The 19935-nt window shown below is 30.8% G+C and overlaps 1 protein-coding gene across 7 annotated transcripts in view; it reads left to right on the top strand.

The window, feature by feature from the left end:
- Positions 1 to 19935, top strand: part of LOC141454713 (cubilin-like) — a 69398-nt gene that overhangs the window by 47433 nt on the left and 2030 nt on the right. For 4 of the 7 annotated variants that reach the window (XM_074129255.1, XM_074129254.1, XM_074129256.1 and 1 more), the window contains 19 exons: positions 58 to 251; positions 1088 to 1256; positions 2691 to 2900; positions 4005 to 4099; positions 4320 to 4511; positions 4594 to 4813; positions 6864 to 7048; positions 7652 to 7792; positions 9120 to 9291; positions 9994 to 10188; positions 11169 to 11295; positions 12309 to 12541; positions 13460 to 13662; positions 13741 to 13903; positions 14414 to 14622; positions 14759 to 14857; positions 15960 to 16107; positions 16871 to 17037; positions 17590 to 17752. In XM_074129255.1, coding sequence (XP_073985356.1) covers positions 58 to 251; positions 1088 to 1256; positions 2691 to 2900; positions 4005 to 4099; positions 4320 to 4511; positions 4594 to 4813; positions 6864 to 7048; positions 7652 to 7792; positions 9120 to 9291; positions 9994 to 10188; positions 11169 to 11295; positions 12309 to 12541; positions 13460 to 13662; positions 13741 to 13903; positions 14414 to 14622; positions 14759 to 14857; positions 15960 to 16107; positions 16871 to 17037; positions 17590 to 17752 — 3285 coding nt within the window. Of the gene's footprint in view, positions 1 to 57; positions 252 to 1087; positions 1257 to 2690; positions 2901 to 4004; positions 4100 to 4319; positions 4512 to 4593; positions 4814 to 6863; positions 7049 to 7651; positions 7793 to 9119; positions 9292 to 9993; positions 10189 to 11168; positions 11296 to 12308; positions 12542 to 13459; positions 13663 to 13740; positions 13904 to 14413; positions 14623 to 14758; positions 14858 to 15959; positions 16108 to 16870; positions 17038 to 17589; positions 17753 to 19935 lie in introns of those variants that run through there. The other 3 variants (XM_074129257.1, XR_012458907.1, XR_012458908.1) reach the window with 3 other exon arrangements.

The following is a 19935-nucleotide window of genomic DNA, read 5'->3' as shown; positions in this document are numbered from 1 at the left end:
TCTTGAATTAAATATAATTGGTTGGCCAACAATTTAATTTCAATACTTTAATTTTAGGTTGCAGCGAATCACTAAACGCCCCTGAAGGCGAGATTCAGTCGCCAGGTTATCCATATTCAAGAAAAAAGGTTCATTGCATCTGGAAAATTAACGTGCCTAAAGGAAAACGTGTAACTTTTACCGTAACTGATTTAGATATGGAAACAAATTTACTAAGTAATATTACCAGACTTGGCCCACAAATTATCACGGTAAGTTGATAAACCTATATGAAAGAGTTTTTTCACTAAACAATGTATAATTTTACAAGCAACCAGTAAGTATGCATTTCATATTTATAATTCAGTTTATTTAAAAGTGGCTGCTGAATCGAAAGATACGATGGAGGCTCAATCCGTGTCATTCTGTTTTTTTGTGATTTTGGACTTGGCTAATTTTTAATCTGAGGTAGGCTGGCCATTGCTGTAGGCAGTCTCGGCAGGTACTTAAAGCACAAAATTTTAAACATGTCACACCCAGCATCATTAAATGGATTTTTTTTTTGGTCATGCATTTAAATATTTTAAAAAGTTTTTAAACGTTTTATAAGTGAAGAAAATTCCTCAACTCTAAAGGCCGCTTTAATGAATGGATTTTCACTTTTTAAATTTCCCGAAAATGGTTTCTAGGATTGTTCTTAACTCTAAATTTGAATTCAATCATTGTTCTAGGAAAGTTCGTTTTAGAACAGTTCTTAAGTTGGGTTAAGGGGCTTTCAAGTGAAATTGTTTCCTTTTTCTATCGGCAGTAAAGAATTTTGTTCCACGAAGGCATGCGAGAGTTAATGTTGAAATTTTAACATATTCTGAATACCGTCTATTAAGAGTGTCCGTCGAGGGAGTTCTTTCGATTTGCTGATCAAAACAAACTAAAAATAAAAAATGGTATGTGAAAAAATTGGTTAGAGCTTTTTAATTAATTGATATTTGAATTTTTATTTTAGGTATCAGAATGTTTCTATTTTCAGGACAAACTAATATGAAGATAAAGTAACTATTTCTGTCCTGAACTACATTATTTATTGATTTATTTTATTTTTTAATTATAGTTTTACAATGATAAATCATTCAGAACTCGAATAGCTACATGGCACGGCTACAAAGAACCAGGAACATTTATTGAATCCACTAGCAATTTTATGGTAGTCACTTATTTTCTGAGAAATATCAATAATCATCGAGGATTCTCAGCGAAGTATTCGAGCCACAATCCTGCCAGTAAGCAACAATACATTTTAATGATTCATTTTCTATTGCTGATTTTAAATGTGGAATGTTTTTTTTTAATATCATACTGGTTTTGGATATTCACCCATCATCAGAGGATAAATAATCAGTTTGGTGTAATACACGATGCGACCTCAACTGTTTCCGCCTCATTCTAACTTACTGGTTGACTGAGTGAGAATATTACATGGTGTGCATGATGTCATTCGAAAAATGTAAATTAATCTTATAACATTTTTTTTAAAATAGTGAAATAAAATTAATGAAACCTAATATATGCTTAAGGGTTCTTATGTTTAGAGTACACCATTTTATGTAAACGTCTCATTACTCAAATAAGGAGTACACATTTGGAAATTATTGACTTACTTTAACAGCCTTCACAGCAGCAAAACTTTCACGCTCGGATATAGCAAAACTTCAACTTCCGGGATATCACACTTACTAGAAGAGACAACTTAGAAAACGAAACAAAGAGTAAAAATCATATCTCTTGCACCGATCAACTTGGTTGAGGACTTAACACCATTCGCACAATCTCAAGAATCTAACTCTCTCAACAATTGATATTACTAAGTATAAACAAACATTGCCCAAAACAATAACTCATTCATCATATTTGCCATTTTTACTTACATCGGAAACGAGATTGGCAAACTACATATTCTTTTCGAGAAACCGCGATCAGGACACCAAAAAAATGGGATAGAGGATACGTACGTATACCGGTACAAACAATCCTTGTGGCCCGCAACGTATTCAGAAACTAGTTTTTTAAATTGTGATTATACCTTTAATGGCCAGAGCAAGAGAAAAGTCAAAGACAGATATAAAAAAAACACCCGCTCTTACTAACTCAGCAAAATAGATTAAACTTACTATAAAAAAGCATATACGAATGTACATATACGAGCATGTTGCATGTTCTTTACTATATAAAATTTTCTTTTTAGGATTTTAATCACACATTTATCAAATTTAAATAATAATTCCTGGTATAAACGAACAAAGTATAATTCAGTGTTTTCTCATATGAAATACTACTCCAACTTCACAATTCTAAAATATAACCCATGAAAAACATGCAGAATGCTTAAACACTAATTTCATTAATTTTATTTTACTATTTTTACAAAAATGTTTCACAATCCATTTAACACTTTAAATGTGACACACATTAAATAACCTTCCTCGCATAGTCAGCAAGTGAGAAGGTAACACAGTTGATGTCGAATCTCGTATATCCAACAGATTAAGCTGTCCGTGATGATGAGTGGTAGTACGAAATTGATCAGGTATTTAAAAAAAAAAAAAAACATGCTGGCTAATACGGAAAACCAGCAATATTTTCAACCTTTCATTTTTCTATTTAATTAATTAGTGCATTTTTTCTTTTAACTTTACTTTTTTCTTTTTTTTTTGTAGTGTGTGGCGGCGATTTGACCGATACGAATGGTACTGTATATCTTACAGAGATGTTTCTTACAGAAGTTTCGATATTTTGTCAGTGGGAATATATAAATAAGTTGAACACTCAATCAACGTTTTCTTTACTCATAACGGCTAACGTTTCGTCTGGGATAAATATACATGAAGATTGCTCTTTCGCCAAGCACTCCATCGTCGTTAGAGATGGTATGGTTAATATTTATCTCATCAGAGGGGAATGTCTTTATTATTCTTGGAAGTGTTTTAATTAATTGTATAACAAAAGGGATCTCAGCTTCCTTGGTGATTTGATAGTTACTTTATCACAAAAATAATTTTGTAACAGTTTCTTATAAAAGACTTAATAGTTTAAGACAGAGAAAAGAAAGAAAGTACACATTTTCACCCCTACATAACAGTAAAAGATGACTTCTCCTGAAGGAACTAACTAGTGCAATTCCTATTAGTTCTCACTCGCGTTACGAGGTTGAAGTTTGCACAGGGATGTTCGTCAGAATTTCGCGAACGAGGCCCCAAGAGAAGGAATCATCCTAGGATGAGGAAATAAATAAATCGGTACCCTGACCGCAGCAAATGAATCAAGGTCTTGAGCAATTAATCAACAATATTGAATTTCATCTTTGTTGTACAATTTTTTCTGCCTCTTTCAATTCATATTTTTTATATATAATTTATTAGATATGGGATCACTATACTATTTATGGTCAAGGAAGGACCTTGCTGTCATTAGAGAAATGGAACGCGTTGAAATTTTGCATAATAACGTTAGTAAAATTTGCGATGCTTTGATTTCTGAGTCGTCTAAAAAAGAGTTTTGAAAATATAAGTGACTTAATAAGTAAAAAAAAGTATGGTCAACTATCAGTGGAGTAGCTGAAAAGATTATGGTTCACCATAATCCTTAAGTTAAAAGTTAATTAAGTTTGTTAACAAAACATTGGTTTTATTTCGTTTTACAGATTATTTTTATTAGCCTTGCAGAATGGATGCGAGTTAACTAATTCATTAATTAATTTTTTTTTCTTTTTTTAACTTGGTAGTGAAATAAATATTGAGAAGGTGGTTAATGGTTTGGTTGGGTCCTCTATGATTAATGACTCAAAATTAAGTACTATTTTTCATACCTGGGTCCTGGAATGTATACAAGCGACTCGGGAAACATAGTGAAGTAATAACATAGTAACATAGTGTCCGACAGTTATTTAAGTAATAAGTCAAGAAAAAATAACTAGAAATTAGTGACAATAAAGGATTTTATAAAGTAATTTGACTTATAAACCGACTTTACAGGATCGAGAACTAATTTAGTTGGCGAGTTTTGCTCAAGAACTGAGACTAATAAACCTTACATAATTTCCTCACCGCATCCTGTTGTAGTAATAGATGTAAGTAGCAAGATAATCATTTAAATAGAGTGCGGTGAGCAAAAAATTTTTCTATTTTTTGGTTTCTATAATATAGTGGAAAATATTGAAATAATTTGTATATATACGTAATATACATTTCTGAAATTGCGTTTTGCTTTTCAGAAGCTAAAATTATCTTGTGATACATTAACTTCTGTATAAGAATTGTAGTTATTTAATTGATATGATCATGTTCTAGGCTATGAGAACGTCAAAATTGGGTACTAGTTACGATTATGTTGAATTTAAATTCATTTATAAAGTGAATCAATGTGGAGGAGTGTTAGATTCTAAAGCAGAATACTTTGTCAGCCCACAGTATCCACAACCTTATGCATCAAATCTTGATTGCGTTTGGTTAGTCACCTTTGACGAAGAAAGTATTATCAAAGTAAAAATATTATCAATGTTATTAAATATTATTTATTGGATTTTTTTACAAATAATGAAAATAATATCTTCATTTTTTTAAGGTATCTTTTAATAGTTTCGATTTAGAAACCGATTGCGACAATGATTATCTAGCAATTTACAATGGCGACAGCGCTCGTGCGCCTCTAATTGGAAAATATTGTGGAAATATTCCACTTCCTGATATAATAAGTAATTCAAACAAACTTTGGTTTTCATTTCACAGCAATGAACAGTTACAATCCAAGGGATTTAATATCTCACTAACTCCTTTGCAAGAAGGTAATTTTTATTGTTTATAATTTAATATTTTCGTCCTTTCCCCAAACTTCAACAGATTGATAGGAAACAATGTAAAATATTGTCAAAATTGTAAATATATTTTTTCGAGGTATGATCACGCTCTGCAACCTTTAAAGATCTAAGTGCCCTCTTACTGGTGTTAGGAAAATTTCTACACCACTCCTTCCAGTCCCAAATTTCGAAAAATTCCAGAATTCAGAGGGTTTCAAAGAGAATATGTCCTCCTCTGGCTCCTGGTAGTTTCTGAAGTGTCGTAGTGGCATCGCCTTCAGTTAAGAGGTTTATTGGAGATTTCTCGTTTTCCACAGAATTGGAGTGGCCATTACATATAGATACAACTTCTTCAAGTGCCCTTCAAGATTTCCGTTATAATTCCGCTGGCAGATCTTCATTTGTCTTAGACCAGGAAGGCTGGTCGAGAGCATACCTGTGCAGATCCCTTTAGATCTCTTCAACTGCTCACGGAAATTACTATCACCAACCTCACAAAAGAGTACAGGTCCCATGAAGGGAATTTTGGTACCTTGATTCGCCAGGTCGTCGATCATCTCTTTCTCTTCCGCGCCGACATGCCCCATCACCCATACTAGAGTAATTTTATTTTCTCTGCTCAATTCATTTAGTATTCTGAGGATTTCCGCAACCAACTTTGAGCTGACAACATAGGAATTCTGTGGTTACGTGGCTGCTTGGCTATCGGAGACGATGACAAATCTACCAATCTCGCGAATTTGAACCGAATGCATCTTCCGATTGTTTTGGATTTAAGCTTAGAAGATATTAGGAATTTTTTTTCACCTGGATTTATGTAATATATGTAAAAAATTGCGGTCATGTCCAATTTCAGATATTGAGTTTTCGCAGAAAAAGAGCTATTTGAAGTCCTCTGAATTTGTAAAAGTAGTTTATGGGAAATTCTGGCGTTCGTACTGTTCGTGGGTTTACCCTTTAGCATAAACAAGAAAAATCAAAGAAAACTCGAACTTTATATTTCAATTGGGTGTCCCCATGGAATCAGATCGAAATTTATAGGTCCAAGTATCCAAGAATCCCCCAAGTATCTTTATAGATTTTTCTCAAGAAGGCCTCCCGATTTCAATAAACTTCACACATTTCTATAACTTTTTTAGAAATATTTTTTCAAAATTATGCTAATTTTAGAAAAATAAGCTGTTATGACTTTGGAGGAGGGGTGATCTTAGAGCCTCCTTCTCAAGTGTTATTTCTATGTTATGTTGATATTTATGTCATCCATTTAATATTCAAGAGATTTAAATGCGTCACTAAGTTTGATTTAAAAAAAAATGCCGGACCCGAATAAAGTGCGAATTTCTTTTTTTTTTACTTGGAATATCTCGCAAATTTTATCTCAAGGCTTCCTGAACCTTCTTTCAATATTAATAAGAAGCCCTACTAGATTAGAATACATTCCATAATTTCTCGTAGGGGAGAATAGGGATAGGTTCTTTCAAAGAAGAGTGATATATCGGTTTACAGAACTGTTTGCTTAAATAAATGTTTTGCTCAGAATCTGAAATCACATGGGCAGAAAGAAGTGCGTGATTCCTGAAAGTTAATTCGGTTTTCCTATGTTGTATTATAGTTAACGATATCACAGTTATTGTTCATATTTTTCTTTAATCATTATGTATTAACTATTCGAATTCAGACTTAACTAAATTCCGAGGAAAATGATAAATTTCTTTAAGATTTGAGGTAGTGTTTCATATCCATATACGAGTATAATAATATTTTCGATACAATGGAGATCTTCACCTACAAATCGAGGAGTAGGTAAGTTTATGAACAACTTCAAAGGAATTATAACTCACAATATATATATATTTATAAATGAGAAACAGTCTGATGAATTTGCACTTCATTTTTTGTAAACAGTTAAAAAAAATACTCTTTGTTTCTGAAATTTGTCCTTAACAGAATTCACCGAAAGAAATGGACCCAAGTCCAACTATTCAAAATGTTCAAGCATCCATTTTTCTAGTTTATAATCAATGGTTCTTTATTGTAGGATGTGGAGGGATTTTACATGGAGATGGTGGAGAAATTATATCATTAAACTACCCTTCGGCCTATATAAATGATTTGGAATGTGATTGGGAAATAAGAGTGGATACTGGATTCCATATTGGGCTTATTTTTTCAGGACGGTTTTTTATTGAACAAAGTGTTAACTGTACAAACGATTACCTCGAAGTAATTTCATTAATTTTTTCATTTTAATTTCATTAGTGTTTTCCTCTCTTTTACAATAAACGACAATTAATTAAGCCTTTCACATGACCATCTAAAGCTGTTTGTTCTAACAACTGAGCTAGGGTAAAAATTAAAAATGTTTGTATGGTGTGACAGCTATAATTGGTAAGCATTATTGTTCAGTTGTAAAAAGCATAAAGCTTAAAAATTAAAAATAATATTTTTCGCTAATTTTAAACAAGAAGTAATTATTATTTAATAAATATTTTAACATTTTATTCTTCAGTTTTTAAGATCAAAAACCATTTTTTATACTGTAAATATAATGTTTACATTAATTTTTTTCCTAACATTTTGAAATTATTGTCAGAAAAATTCTTAAACGTTTGAAGATTTTTTTTTTTATAATATCGGAAAATAATTAGCTCAGTTTTTTAAAAATTAATCAGCTCTTAGAATTAATTTGAAGCTCGATATGATCTTAATATAACCAGCTTAATAATATAATTAACTTAATATAATATAACTTACTATTCTATGATTTGAAACGTTCTCCCAATACTTATGAAGTTTTATAAAATGTTGACCTGATTCTTTTTTAAGGTATCAGATTATGTAGACAACGATTGGAAGAGTTTAGGAAGGGTGTGTGGAAGAGAAACAACAAAGATTTTCAACAGTACTACCAATCGGATGAGACTATTTTTTAAAACCAACGACAAAATAATAGGAGATGGTTTTAAAGTGAGCAATTCGTACTACTTGTAACGTTTAATCATTGTTCTAATATTTCTATTTTATAAGCTATTTCTGTAATATTAAGTTATTGGAAACAACATACTGCTACTTCATTTAGTAATTGAAGTGTCCTTCCGGCTGGGAGAACATTTGTTTTCTTAGTACTCTTTAAAAAAATATTCGTGCTCGGTTATTAAAAAAATTATTTATTTCGCATTGTTTTATTTTTTTATGTATATCTAGCCATTAGGTATAGACAATGTGTAAATAGCCGTATTTGTTATCATAATCCATTTCGAATGCAAATAGCAGGAAAGACAATACATTGGTAGCGTAAATAATAAATTGCTGTTTTGGACATGTTTTTGAAATAGGAAAAAAACTGAAATGTGCTTCTAAAGATTATGCTCATTATCAGGAACCTTCCGAAGGGTTTATGTACGTAAGCAAATATATATTTCATTTTTAATTTTTCAAATCAGGCCAATTTAGTTAAGAATAACAGAACATATGTAGTGACTATGTTCTTTGGTTCGGTGAAATCGAACTATTGAGCCGTCATTTTGAGCTACATTTCTCTTGCTTCACTTTCTTTACTTCCATAAAAGTGTTGGGGTCCACAATGTTAAGAGACCTTAGTCTCTTCTTTCCATGAATGTCTATTTCAAAGCTTAAAGCTTTAGTGTCCTGTCGTCTCACTACTCATTCCAATGAGTCAAAGTAGATGTAAAAATAATTTTCTGCGCATTTTGCCTTTACACCGTAAGAGTTGTGGAAAAAAAATATGATTCTACGATAAGAAATGTTTAATCCCGCACCGGTCTTTTGTTAGAGCAAATTTAACTTTAGAAACTTTCCCGTAACACTAAGGTTTAGTGTTAAATAGAAAGGGCTGAGTAGAACATATCCAAATGAGGACAATCGTTATTGAAGAACATATCAGAGAGTTAGGTAAGATTTATCGGATCAGTTCCCAAATCGCAATTCAGCGTTATTATCATCCAATTTTACAATTCCTTAAAATAATAATGCGATTGGCATTTTTAATAAAATAAAAATTCAACTAATAGCCTATTTATCAGGTGGGTTTAACGTCCTACTACCAATTAGGTGTTTTGGACGGTGGAGGGAGCTCATACTTCACTATTAACATTTTTCTAATAAATAAAAAGTAGGTGCAGGCGGAATTCGAACTGGGCATCTCTTAGTTACAAATCTAAATTTAAATTTCTACAAGAACACATTTCCCAGCACTATTAATGAACTACAGTTTATAATAGTAATTAGTTATTCCTGCTGAAATATTTTGTACAATGATTTAAATTTTTTTCAGGCTATTTGGAATATTAATTGTGGTAGTGTAATTAAAACGAACAAAAGTGGATATTTATATTCACCGGGCTATCCACAGAATTACAAGGGCTCTTTAGATTGTAAATACGAAATAGATCTATCAACTACAAAAGTTATTACTGGTCAATTTGAATATTTCGACCTTGAAGAAGGTAGGTTCATTTTGCTAATCTATTCTTCAGGGTTTGGGTCAATCACTTTGATTTTTTATTTTTTTGAACGGTTTCGGAATTTCATCCATCTGCACAGATTAAGTTTCAGTTGCAATAGTATTGAGTGCCATACAACAGAAACTTGATTGGATTTTAAAATTCTCCTCACAAAACTTTATACAAATCCATCTAGAATGGATTGACAACGAGTTCAATGAAAATCTTAACCTACTTATTGAATGAGCTTATTTTTTCCTACAATTATGAATTCATGGGAAATAGAATGCCAAGGAGTTTAATACAATAACACTGGTCTGAATATGTGTCATAGTTTTGCAAAGAACTGTAAGTGGTGATCTTTAATGTGCTGAAGAATGAGATTCATCTTCAAAGAAAAGCCGGGAAGTTATATTTTTGATGATGAAGTTAGCGATATCGACTTAGAAATCTCTTAAGAATCAAAGGAGAAAGAAGTATAATAGAAAGTCAAAATTAAAAAAGATAATGTTATTTACTAGGTGTGGCCGTATTTCTCTTTCCAAAGTACTCTTTCATTCTAGAATTAGTCCATTGAACTCCACAAATTTAATTATTGAGGCTGATGTGTTTGATTTAATTTTAATGGTATTTGCTGTTGTTTAAGTTGATAAATACAATTAAAAAGAAAAAAAAAGACAAATATATGTTGTTCTTCTATTTTAGCAACTTCACGAGGATGTATCTATGATAAAGTTATTATCTACACCAAAAGCTCTGGAAGAATGTATCGCGTTTTAGGTACTTATTGTGGTAATTCACCGCCTCCGGAATTCTATTCAAGAGGACGTTTTAAGATACATTTAATAACTGATAATTGGACATCCCACAACGGCTTCGTTTTGCGCTATTCAATTCCTGGTAAGGAAACGTTTTTCAGAAATAAAAACTAATATTTCGCTGTTTTTAATTCGCCAGAAGCTCTTCCTAGTGCACTACTGTTCTCACTAAAGACAAGACTTATAGCAAGAGAAAATCTAAGAATATGAGCTTTTATTTGAACCAGGGACTTCTGGCTTATTAGTCCTTGGAGATAATTTCTGAACTCACCTCTTCCCAAAAATAAAGTTTATAAATTTTCTCCCATTAAAAAGGATTTCATAGACCGAAACAACCGGCTATGTAAGGTGTCTTAAAAGAATCTTAGTGCGTTGCCGGGAGCAATTTTAATGAAAGTTGTTTCCGGTATAGCGATGGGTGATTTTTTAGTACATTTTGACCAGTTGATTAATAAAATTATATTACTCTTTCTAGGAACTCTTACAGCAGCTCTCCTAAAAAGAATGTTTTGGGCCTGCCAACTTTTTATTTTAGAAAGATAGCCTAGAAACTGAGTAAAAAAATAAAAAAAGCCAACTCAACACTTTGTCATTAGGATGGTCTTACTTCTTAACGATAGAGAGTGTGCCTCTCAGACATCTCATCGTTAAATTTCTCAAACATTATTCATTATATAAATATGAAGTCTCTCAGAAGTAATTTTTGTTTTTTTAATGCAATTGTTTGACATTTTTTAAATATTCGAAATTTTATATTATTTAATTAAAAAAAATCGGTAACTTTTTCCGTCATAGCCCCATTAATTTCTAGACCTGTTTCGGATTTGTATCTATATTATTTGTTGTTATTATTATTATTATTATTTTTTATCTTCTTTGTTCATTTAACAAGTGTCGTCTCGCTTTCATAGTTTTCTCCGTCTTGCAGTTCAAATATTTAGATTTATGAATTACGATACTGTACCAATTCTTATTTGAGTACTCTACACAAGGTATTAATCTAACAGTTGCGATCCAAATATTTTTATTTTTATTAATTAAATAATTATTTATTTTTCATAGAATGTGGTGGAAATATTGTTGAAGAGACAGAAATAGTTTCTCCAACTTACAGACCAAAAGGTTATTTCTCACCTCTCGATTGTGTATGGAACATAACTGCGCCTGAAGATAAAATAATAACATTTAGGTAATTATAGATTAGAACTGTGTCAAGATTAAAGAGCAATCAAAAAACTTTTTTTCGAAAGGTTTCTTTCTTTTAATAAAATCGCTCAGTTGGAATAAATTTATTTCTTCAAAGATATATTGTAAAATAGTCTAAAAAAGCAGTATACCAGAAACTGCAAAACAATTCTTGTCTATCTTAGTCATTTCTATTTTTACTATCTATTTGCTTCATTTGGCAAGTTTTCCTCATTTTACTTTTGAAAACTGTAGAAAGAATAAATTTATTCGCAATGTTCGGTAAAAAGAAGACATTTCATATGGCTCATTTACGATGTATCTGTCTTTCATTCTTCCATCATTTATTAAATCTCCAAGTTCGCTCATAGCTTGCGTTGATAATACTGTGCAGCCCGCCTACTAAGTCTCAAGTTCCGCTTCCTTCATGGCCTTGTAGTTTTTATGAAATTTTTTGTGATCCTTACAAATTCAAACTACCTCTTTCTCAGGCAATGACTGCATTTTACTTACAAGAGGTAAAATAATTTCACCATTGTTTGATCTCAAATTCTGGAACAAATTATGTTGTGATAAGGCATTTACCAGGATAATTATTACCATTAATTTTTCCTGGTTTCTGGCCACATATCGAGACAATCTTACAGGGGAAAAAACAAAAAAGTGATAAATATTTCTATGCAATTAACATTTTACAAGTACTTTCATGTAATCAATCTCATCTCCTTTTGGTTCTTTGGCTCTTTGGCTCTTATGATAGTGGTAATTAGTATGACAGCATGGCGCACATTCTATACCAAAATGGTGTTCTATTTCCGTAAGCAGTGATGTAATTTATATTTCAGTGCATAAAAGGTACAGTTGCTTGAGACACAAACAGTTCTAGTGAATACCAAATAAAGCGAGGAAATTAAGAAATTAATTAAAATAATTTATGAAGAATAAGTAATGATTTGACATCATTCAGTTTACAAATAATTTTTATTTTATCCTAGCTTTTTGCTTCTTATTTTTTAGGATTATTTCTCGAATACCAGTTAGTCGAAGATGTCGTCATGCTGGTATTCAGTTGTGGGATGGTTCTATACCTATACGTGGAAATAATTCAAATTTGATTGCAACTTTATGTGGAGAAATAGTGAAACAACCTGGACAATTTCGCACTAAAGGAAACCAGGCAGTCTTTGAATTTAGATCAAATAATTTCCAGAGAGGTCAAAAATTTAGTGCAATTATCAGTTTTACTTATGGTAATACACTGAATCATACCTTTATATTTTTATACATATATATATATATATTATATATTTTGTACATGAAGTAAGGTACTACATCCGATATACAAAGTTCAATAAGCAATTATTTATTTAAAACCTCTGTTCTTTTGTATTTGCTGTTTGACCAGAAATATATTTAGATAGATAGTAGATATATCGTGTGTACTGTATTGAGTGTTAAATATTTACAATACAGGGGTTCTGTGCTTAACAATTTTTCAAAAAATGAAATAAAAATCAATACAAACTGAGTTGTATATAAGTACACTTAATTAACTAAACTTTAATATATATATATATATTATTTAATATTATATATATATATATAAATTTTATGTATATATATATTTATAATGACGAGCATACATAAAAAAATAAAATTTAATATTAGAAAATAATACTTATTCATTTAGGCAAAATGATATTTTTAATGCTCTGTTATAAAAAAATATATTCTATTCAAGTGGTACTTAATTTTAATAAAGAGTTTTATAAGGAGCATTTTTGCTAACCCCCTCTGATAGATAGTGGAATCCAATTGGTTTATAAATGGGACATTCTATTAACAGGTGTTCAAGAATTTCGTTCTTATTCAAATTACATATTGTGCAGACAGATTGCGTATCAATAGAGTGGTAGCCTCCAGTTTTAAACCAGACTTTTACACTTTTATCACTTGCTACTCGTAGCTGGGTCACAACCCTAATAATTATATTTATATAACTTCTTTAACAGTTTTTTTTTCACTTACTAGAAATATTTACAATTGCAACAAATGAAAGTCTTTTAAATTTATTATTTAACAATTTTTGATTCGATTATTAATTGACTCATTTAATCCATTAGAAATTATAAATTTTATACAGTACTCTTTTACTTATGGAATAACAGGTGAAGCTGCGGGATGTGGCGGAAATATTGAATTATCCACTCCTACGTATGTACGAAGTCCTGATAAAATTAATAATAACTCTCTCGATTGCCATTGGTATATTGAAACTTCAGAAGGAAATTCAATAAATTTGCAATTTGAGAATTTCCAAGTAGAAAATTGTACCAGATCCAATATTTCTTGTTCATGCGACTTTGTTGAGGTATGTTAACAATTTATTATTTAATTAAAAATTGTAAATAAGGTAAATTCAATTAATTCTCTTATGTTACTGTTTAAGGTTTACGATGGGCAAAGTATGAATAGCGAAGTTATAGGAAAATATTGTGGCAATGTGCTGCCAGGCACTGTATTATCATCTCATCGTTTTATTTCATTTAAATTTGTTAGCGATGGAAATGGAAAAAATTCACAATTCGTAATATTAGCTACTCCAACACCTTGTAAATTAATTATATAATTATCCAAATGTTTAAATTTTGTCTCTCTGTTATAGTAAGAAATCTTATCTTCTGGTCTTTGGTGTATCGCTTGTTTTTTATCTTTTTTTTTTATTCAAGCTTCTAAACTATTCTAAGCTTATCTTTAAATTTATCTTAGTAAGTGAAACCCATGTTTCTATCTAACGCGTGTTTTCAATGTAAGATTTGTATTACATATTTCGTTTAGAGAAGCGTCAATGCAGTAAATTAGATTTCCAGAATTCATAATTTTCTTACAGCCTTTTCTTAAATCTTACATTCTTTTTGTTCATAATTCTGTCACTTTTATTATTATTATTATTATTATTTAAATAGAAATGATCGATTGCTGAAGCGTATAGCTAGCTCTTAATTAGGGTTTTTCTACTAATTTCAAGATTAAAAAGAATTTACTAGAGTGCTAAGTTAAATTAATAGTTATACATACTTGTTATTGAAAATAATAATTATAAATATGTATTTTTGTTTTAGCTCTTTGTGGTAAGAGTGTGATAAATGTTAACTCGACTCCGCAAGAATTAACTTCACCAAATTATCCTGATAACTATCCAACAAATGTTCATTGTAAGTGGGTGCTTCATAAACAATTATGGGCCACTTTTGATTTACACATTGTGGATGTGGATATTGAACCTTCGGATACCTGCTCTAACGATAGATTGCAAATACGTGAACTTGAGGTAAATATGATTTTTTTTTTTTTATTTGTCTTCATTATATCTGATTTATTTAACCTGTTAATTCTTTCGTTAGGATTTAATTTTAAAAGGTTGAAATAACTGAATGATTTATCAACAAACATTTTTTTTTGTTTAGAGAGGATATAGCCATTTCTTATTGTGGGGTGCAAATCCAAATGAGAAACTTATTATTGGTCTCGATAGGACCTTCAACTACCGTTCAACTGTAGGTCTGGTATATATGTTAATGATTTTTACGTTATTTTTTAAAAATAGTCGAATGTTCACTTCCGTTGAATTTTGAGGAACACGAGTTTTTTAAATTATTTACAGTCCATGAAATCAGAAATTAGTTTTACTTTTATATTATCCATAATAATGGTAGTTTTCAATTAATATTATTTTCTATCTTCTTTCAAAGATAATCTTCAAGCCTGAATATCTGAAAAGGAATATCTTGACTTGATAAGTTAGAAATCTGACTAAATTAGAAAACTGTACTTACCTTCATTAATCCGCACATACCTATGTTCCGTAACAATGCCTAAAGTAGGTTATATTAAGCATGTTGGGAGTCCAATACGCTAACCGCATAGGTAATCCCCTCCCTGCCTTTGTAGTATCTGATAAAAAAGACGATAATCTATTAGCATCGGCTAGAAAATAATCAGCCTTTCTAAAATATTAAGCTTGCTGGTTTGCTGAGAAAGTGTTCACATTTCACCCTAACATACAATTCTTAAAATAGAATTATACTGCTAAATTGGTGTAATGCAAACTCAACTCTATTTGTATGGGGTATATCCCTACAAGCAAATAAAATAAAATAACTCATAACTGGTTTTTAGGTGTTTCGGAATTTTACGATTTTTATCGCTGAGTATGGCCAAGTTTTTTTGGAATATTATTGAGTATAGATTAACTATTGAGCACAGAAAATTAATTGGCATAATTCTAAGTGGGTATTCTGGAGTTAAGTTTTTACTTTTTTCAGCTGCAGTAAAATAAAAACCGACTACTTTTGAGTAAGCTGAGTTAGAAGTGTGTAGCTACAGTAGAAAAAAATCATTTAGTTTTAGAAATGTCGAGATTAAAAGTCGCTTTACTGAAACTTCTTTCCCCTATATAAACAGAAAAGGTAAAAATGAAATGTTTTGATTTTTGCCCTGCGTGTTTTTTGTTAATACAAGTGAACTGTTTTTTTTCTATATGGTCGTTATGGATAGAACAATTAATACAATAAAATATAATGTAGAACTTATTATTAACTAATATATTGTTACTTGACTACCATTAAACGACGTTAAAGGTTATTTCGCAAATTTTAATCTTTGTAGTTAAGCAGCGTTCCATCTGATAAATCTATATTCTGCGGCAAGGGGCAAACTATGGATTATTACTCAGAAAGTAACAGGATTCAGATTTCATTTGTAAGTGATTCACAAACCACAGCAAAAGGATTTAAAATAAGATACAGTATTGCTAGTAAGTAGTTTCAATTAATATTTTAAAATACTCGAATAAGAGAGATCATCGTGTGGTTAATATTTGTAATATATTTTTGAGGGGGTACCTCTTCAATCAGAATTCCAAGTGCGTAACTACAGTTGATAATAGTTGTCCAGTTTGTAGAAATTTTTCAATTTAAAGCATCTTTAATGAAACTTCTTTTCCTTATACATTAAATAAAAAGGAAATAATAAATGTTTTAATTTGCTCTATACGTGTGCTTAAGGAAGTCTATTTGGATATTAAAGAATATTTGGTTCTTAACATAAAATACTTTTGGGAAGACAATAGAATAATGGAACTACCTGAAGTGTTACCATGTGGGTTCATTTTTCTATTGTTCGTACCTGACTTGGCGAAACGTGATAGCTGTATCTGCTAACGGTTTTTGAGAAATCGATTAATCAATTTGTTTTCTATTGCAAAGAAATGATGATTAGAATTCAACTCCGATTACTCAGCAGTCTGGGATAAAGCTTTCTTGATTGAGAGGAATTGCTAAATTAGGATTGTTTTGAAATGGCAGGGTGAGGCTAGAAAAAGCCCTTCGGTTCCCTGACTTATTAATTATGTCCATTTTTATTTTAACAAACGTTTATGTATTTCAAATTAAAGATAGTTAATAAAAAGGCCACTATCAAATTAGAAAACTATAATAATAAAAGAGTTTCAAGTTCTAAATGTTCGCTAAAACTTAATAATAAATTTTTGAACTAAAAATGAAAATATTTTTTACTAGATTGCTCAAGAAATTACACTGCTTCACAAGGAAGGATATTACAATCAAGATTGACAGAAGACTGTACTATATTTATTAAGTCAGCAAATCCAAATGATACAATATCGCTTTATTTCAATGTTATTTCAATTTCTTTTAGGCAAAACTGTTCTGTTTCTAGTCTAAAGGTAATTTATTATTAATCTATATTTGGAATAAATTACGAGTGATTTTATTTTACAATAATTAAACAAAATAAAAAATAAACGAAGGATCTTTTACTGTTCGCATATCGTAACCTAAATAACTTATATCCACCTCCCAACACTCACGCCTACCAATGTTGGTGTTAATATTTCTTGGGTTTAGCATACTATTACCATGTTCTCTCTCATTCACCTTTACTTAATGCTTTTCTCTTTACCTTGGTAGTTTAGTTTTAGTTTGCTTATTAAAAGAAAAACAGTAAAAGAAAACGTCGCAATGCATTAGGCGCAAAATAAGGTGCTTAATTAGAATAATTTCCTTATTTGAATATTTCTACTTTGACTGTGTCGTTAGATTAATAGATAGCGGTTAAAAGCCACATTCGCTGTGACTTAATCGTTCTTTTGTGGCCCTCTTTAATGACATAGTTAAAGACTGTAGGCTTTTGAAAAGTTTTCATGTTCAAGTGTGAGTAATATTAAATACATTATATTGTACTAACAAAAGATTATACAGTTCTTTTATTTCAACAGATTTATGATGAAAAGAACAGTACGAGTTCACCTGTAGCTACTATTTGTGGCTTTAAAGTTCCTAATCCTATATTTTCAACTGGTCCAGAAGTTAAACTCAAATATGAATCCAAGGAACGTCGTATTACAAGTTTTGACCTAACATACACAGCTACTGATCAAGGTAAATCTCTTTGCGTGTCGTTAGTTTTGGACTTACACTCTATTTTTTCCTTAGTCTACATTAAATTAAATTTAATATATTTTTCTGACTCTCAGTTGCAAAGAAAGTATGTTTACTACGTTTACCTTAGTTAGAACGCATTCACATTTTGTCAGCAAAAGTTTTACCAAGTGAATTTTTTTACTTTTTTCATATTTGTTTGTCTAAAGTAATTTCAAACTAAAGTTCTGAATCTCGGTTGTCATTTTAATTACTAATAAGGAGTTGGAGCATTTACAACATAATGAAAATATATTATTTGGTTACATTTTTATTCTTTAACTATTGGTATTTTTAATTTAAAATGGTATTGCAATCATGTAGGCTTTCTCTTTCGAGTTTTCACAACGTTTTGACGCTTCCTGAGTCCGAACAAGTTGTTTTTACGACAACATAAGTTATGGTCAGCATAGCTCAACGTAGAACAGTAAGCAGAAAGTTAAAATTTTATATTTGGAATCAATGCCTTCATGAGACCTGGTGATACGCTTTTGGCGATATGAGTTGGCATCGCAGTCAGTTAATAAGTATTATGGAGTTTCTTCCATCTCCTCACAGAATCTACTGATAAACGCTTGCCTCAGACCTTAAAAGTTGTTTTAAAGCCATTTTCTTGGGATCTGATCTTTCTTCTTAACACCATTTGGAAAGAACTGACCGCAAGAAGTTTTCTTCAGGTTCTGTAAGATAGAATTCGGCCTCGGCCATTTGATTTCCTCCCATTTTAACAGATTTAAGATTTATTAGATCGCTTTAATTTTTAACATTACTTCAAGACTGTCGTTTCCAGGTAGAACGTCGTCTAAACAAAAGTCTCTTTTTAAGACGGAAACTGCTTCAGTTTGTGATATTTTTATGGAGGTATGTCTTAGAGACTTCACTTCTATCTTCACTCCAAATCATTTTTTGATACATCTGGTCTTCATCAATTATTATATTTTTGTACATCAGTTTAATATCAACCGTGCTCACTTATGAGCAAGAGGAGGATAGAGATCAAGTCTTGTTGAATAGTTGGTACTATAAGTATGTTAAGAAAGAATTATTCCATGTCATAGCTGAAGTGTCGAACACTATTCTTATCTTTGTAATGGAATTCGAGTTCCTCAATTCAGGTTGATGAGGTAGATGGTAATGAATGGTAGAGTTTGGCTCTTCTGAAGTTTTCTATTTCTACACTCACCTTTTAATTTATATTTCAATTATATATTTTATTTTAAATTTATCAATTAAATTTAATTTTAAATTTCATTGTTTTTAACCACAAGCTCCGCTTTTGTAACAAGACTCGATAAAGCGATTCCCAGGCAAGTCAGAAAACTGGCTTATGTTCACTTCTGACATTAGTCGCATTGTTGGCTTTTCAACACGATAGCTGCCTCACATTCACGTATTAAATCCATTCAAACGATCTTTAAAATTATCGAAGAATAGGTTAAAGCGCAAGAGGTGGCTGCAGATCCTTCCTCATTTGGTAAATAATGCCAAACGTCATACAAGTTACACTGGTCAGAAACGTTCAGTACATCCTGGACTCACCGGGACAATCAGCCTCACTAAAATTTGATATTTCTCTGTTCATGGATGAAAAACCAAAACCAAACAGACAGTGTGTAATGACTGAAATTTTTAGAATAGGACCTTATCATTTATTTCATACTGCCATTTTGCTATTTACTCGTTCAGATGAGTATTTTAAAATTAAAGTAGTTGCACACCCAAAATGATATTGTTTTACCATTACGTCCACTATATCATTACATTGAGACTGTAATCCACGAGCCATTTATCCTGGCGACACATCTGTCGTTTCTCGCCTTCTATATAATTAAGTTTTTGATGGTCAACATTATGAAGTGGTAAATTTTTATAAATTAACTGATTTGCATTTTAAGTAAAGCGCTTTGAGAATCAGAAATTATGAAGAACTTTAATTGTGGGAAATCTTCTAGAAATGTCAGGTACCATTAGCTTTGCCGTAAATATACCAGGCAATTTATAAAGCTTTTCAATTTTAGTACCGAAATCGCAACATACTCTTTTGTGTGATTGTGTTTGAAAATTTGGTAACAAAATAATCTCAAAAAATACATATATTTAGAACAAAATTTATTACTTGTAAATTTGTGCATAATACCATTAAT

The sequence above is a fragment of the Rhodnius prolixus genome, unplaced genomic scaffold (genome assembly GCF_049639745.1).
Source record: "Rhodnius prolixus isolate KJV_2025 unplaced genomic scaffold, Rpr scaffold_9, whole genome shotgun sequence".
In the NCBI taxonomy this organism is placed as follows: domain Eukaryota; kingdom Metazoa; phylum Arthropoda; class Insecta; order Hemiptera; family Reduviidae; genus Rhodnius; species Rhodnius prolixus.
The sequence above is the reverse complement of the archived record's forward strand: the minus strand, read 5'-3'. Positions and strand labels throughout refer to the sequence as shown.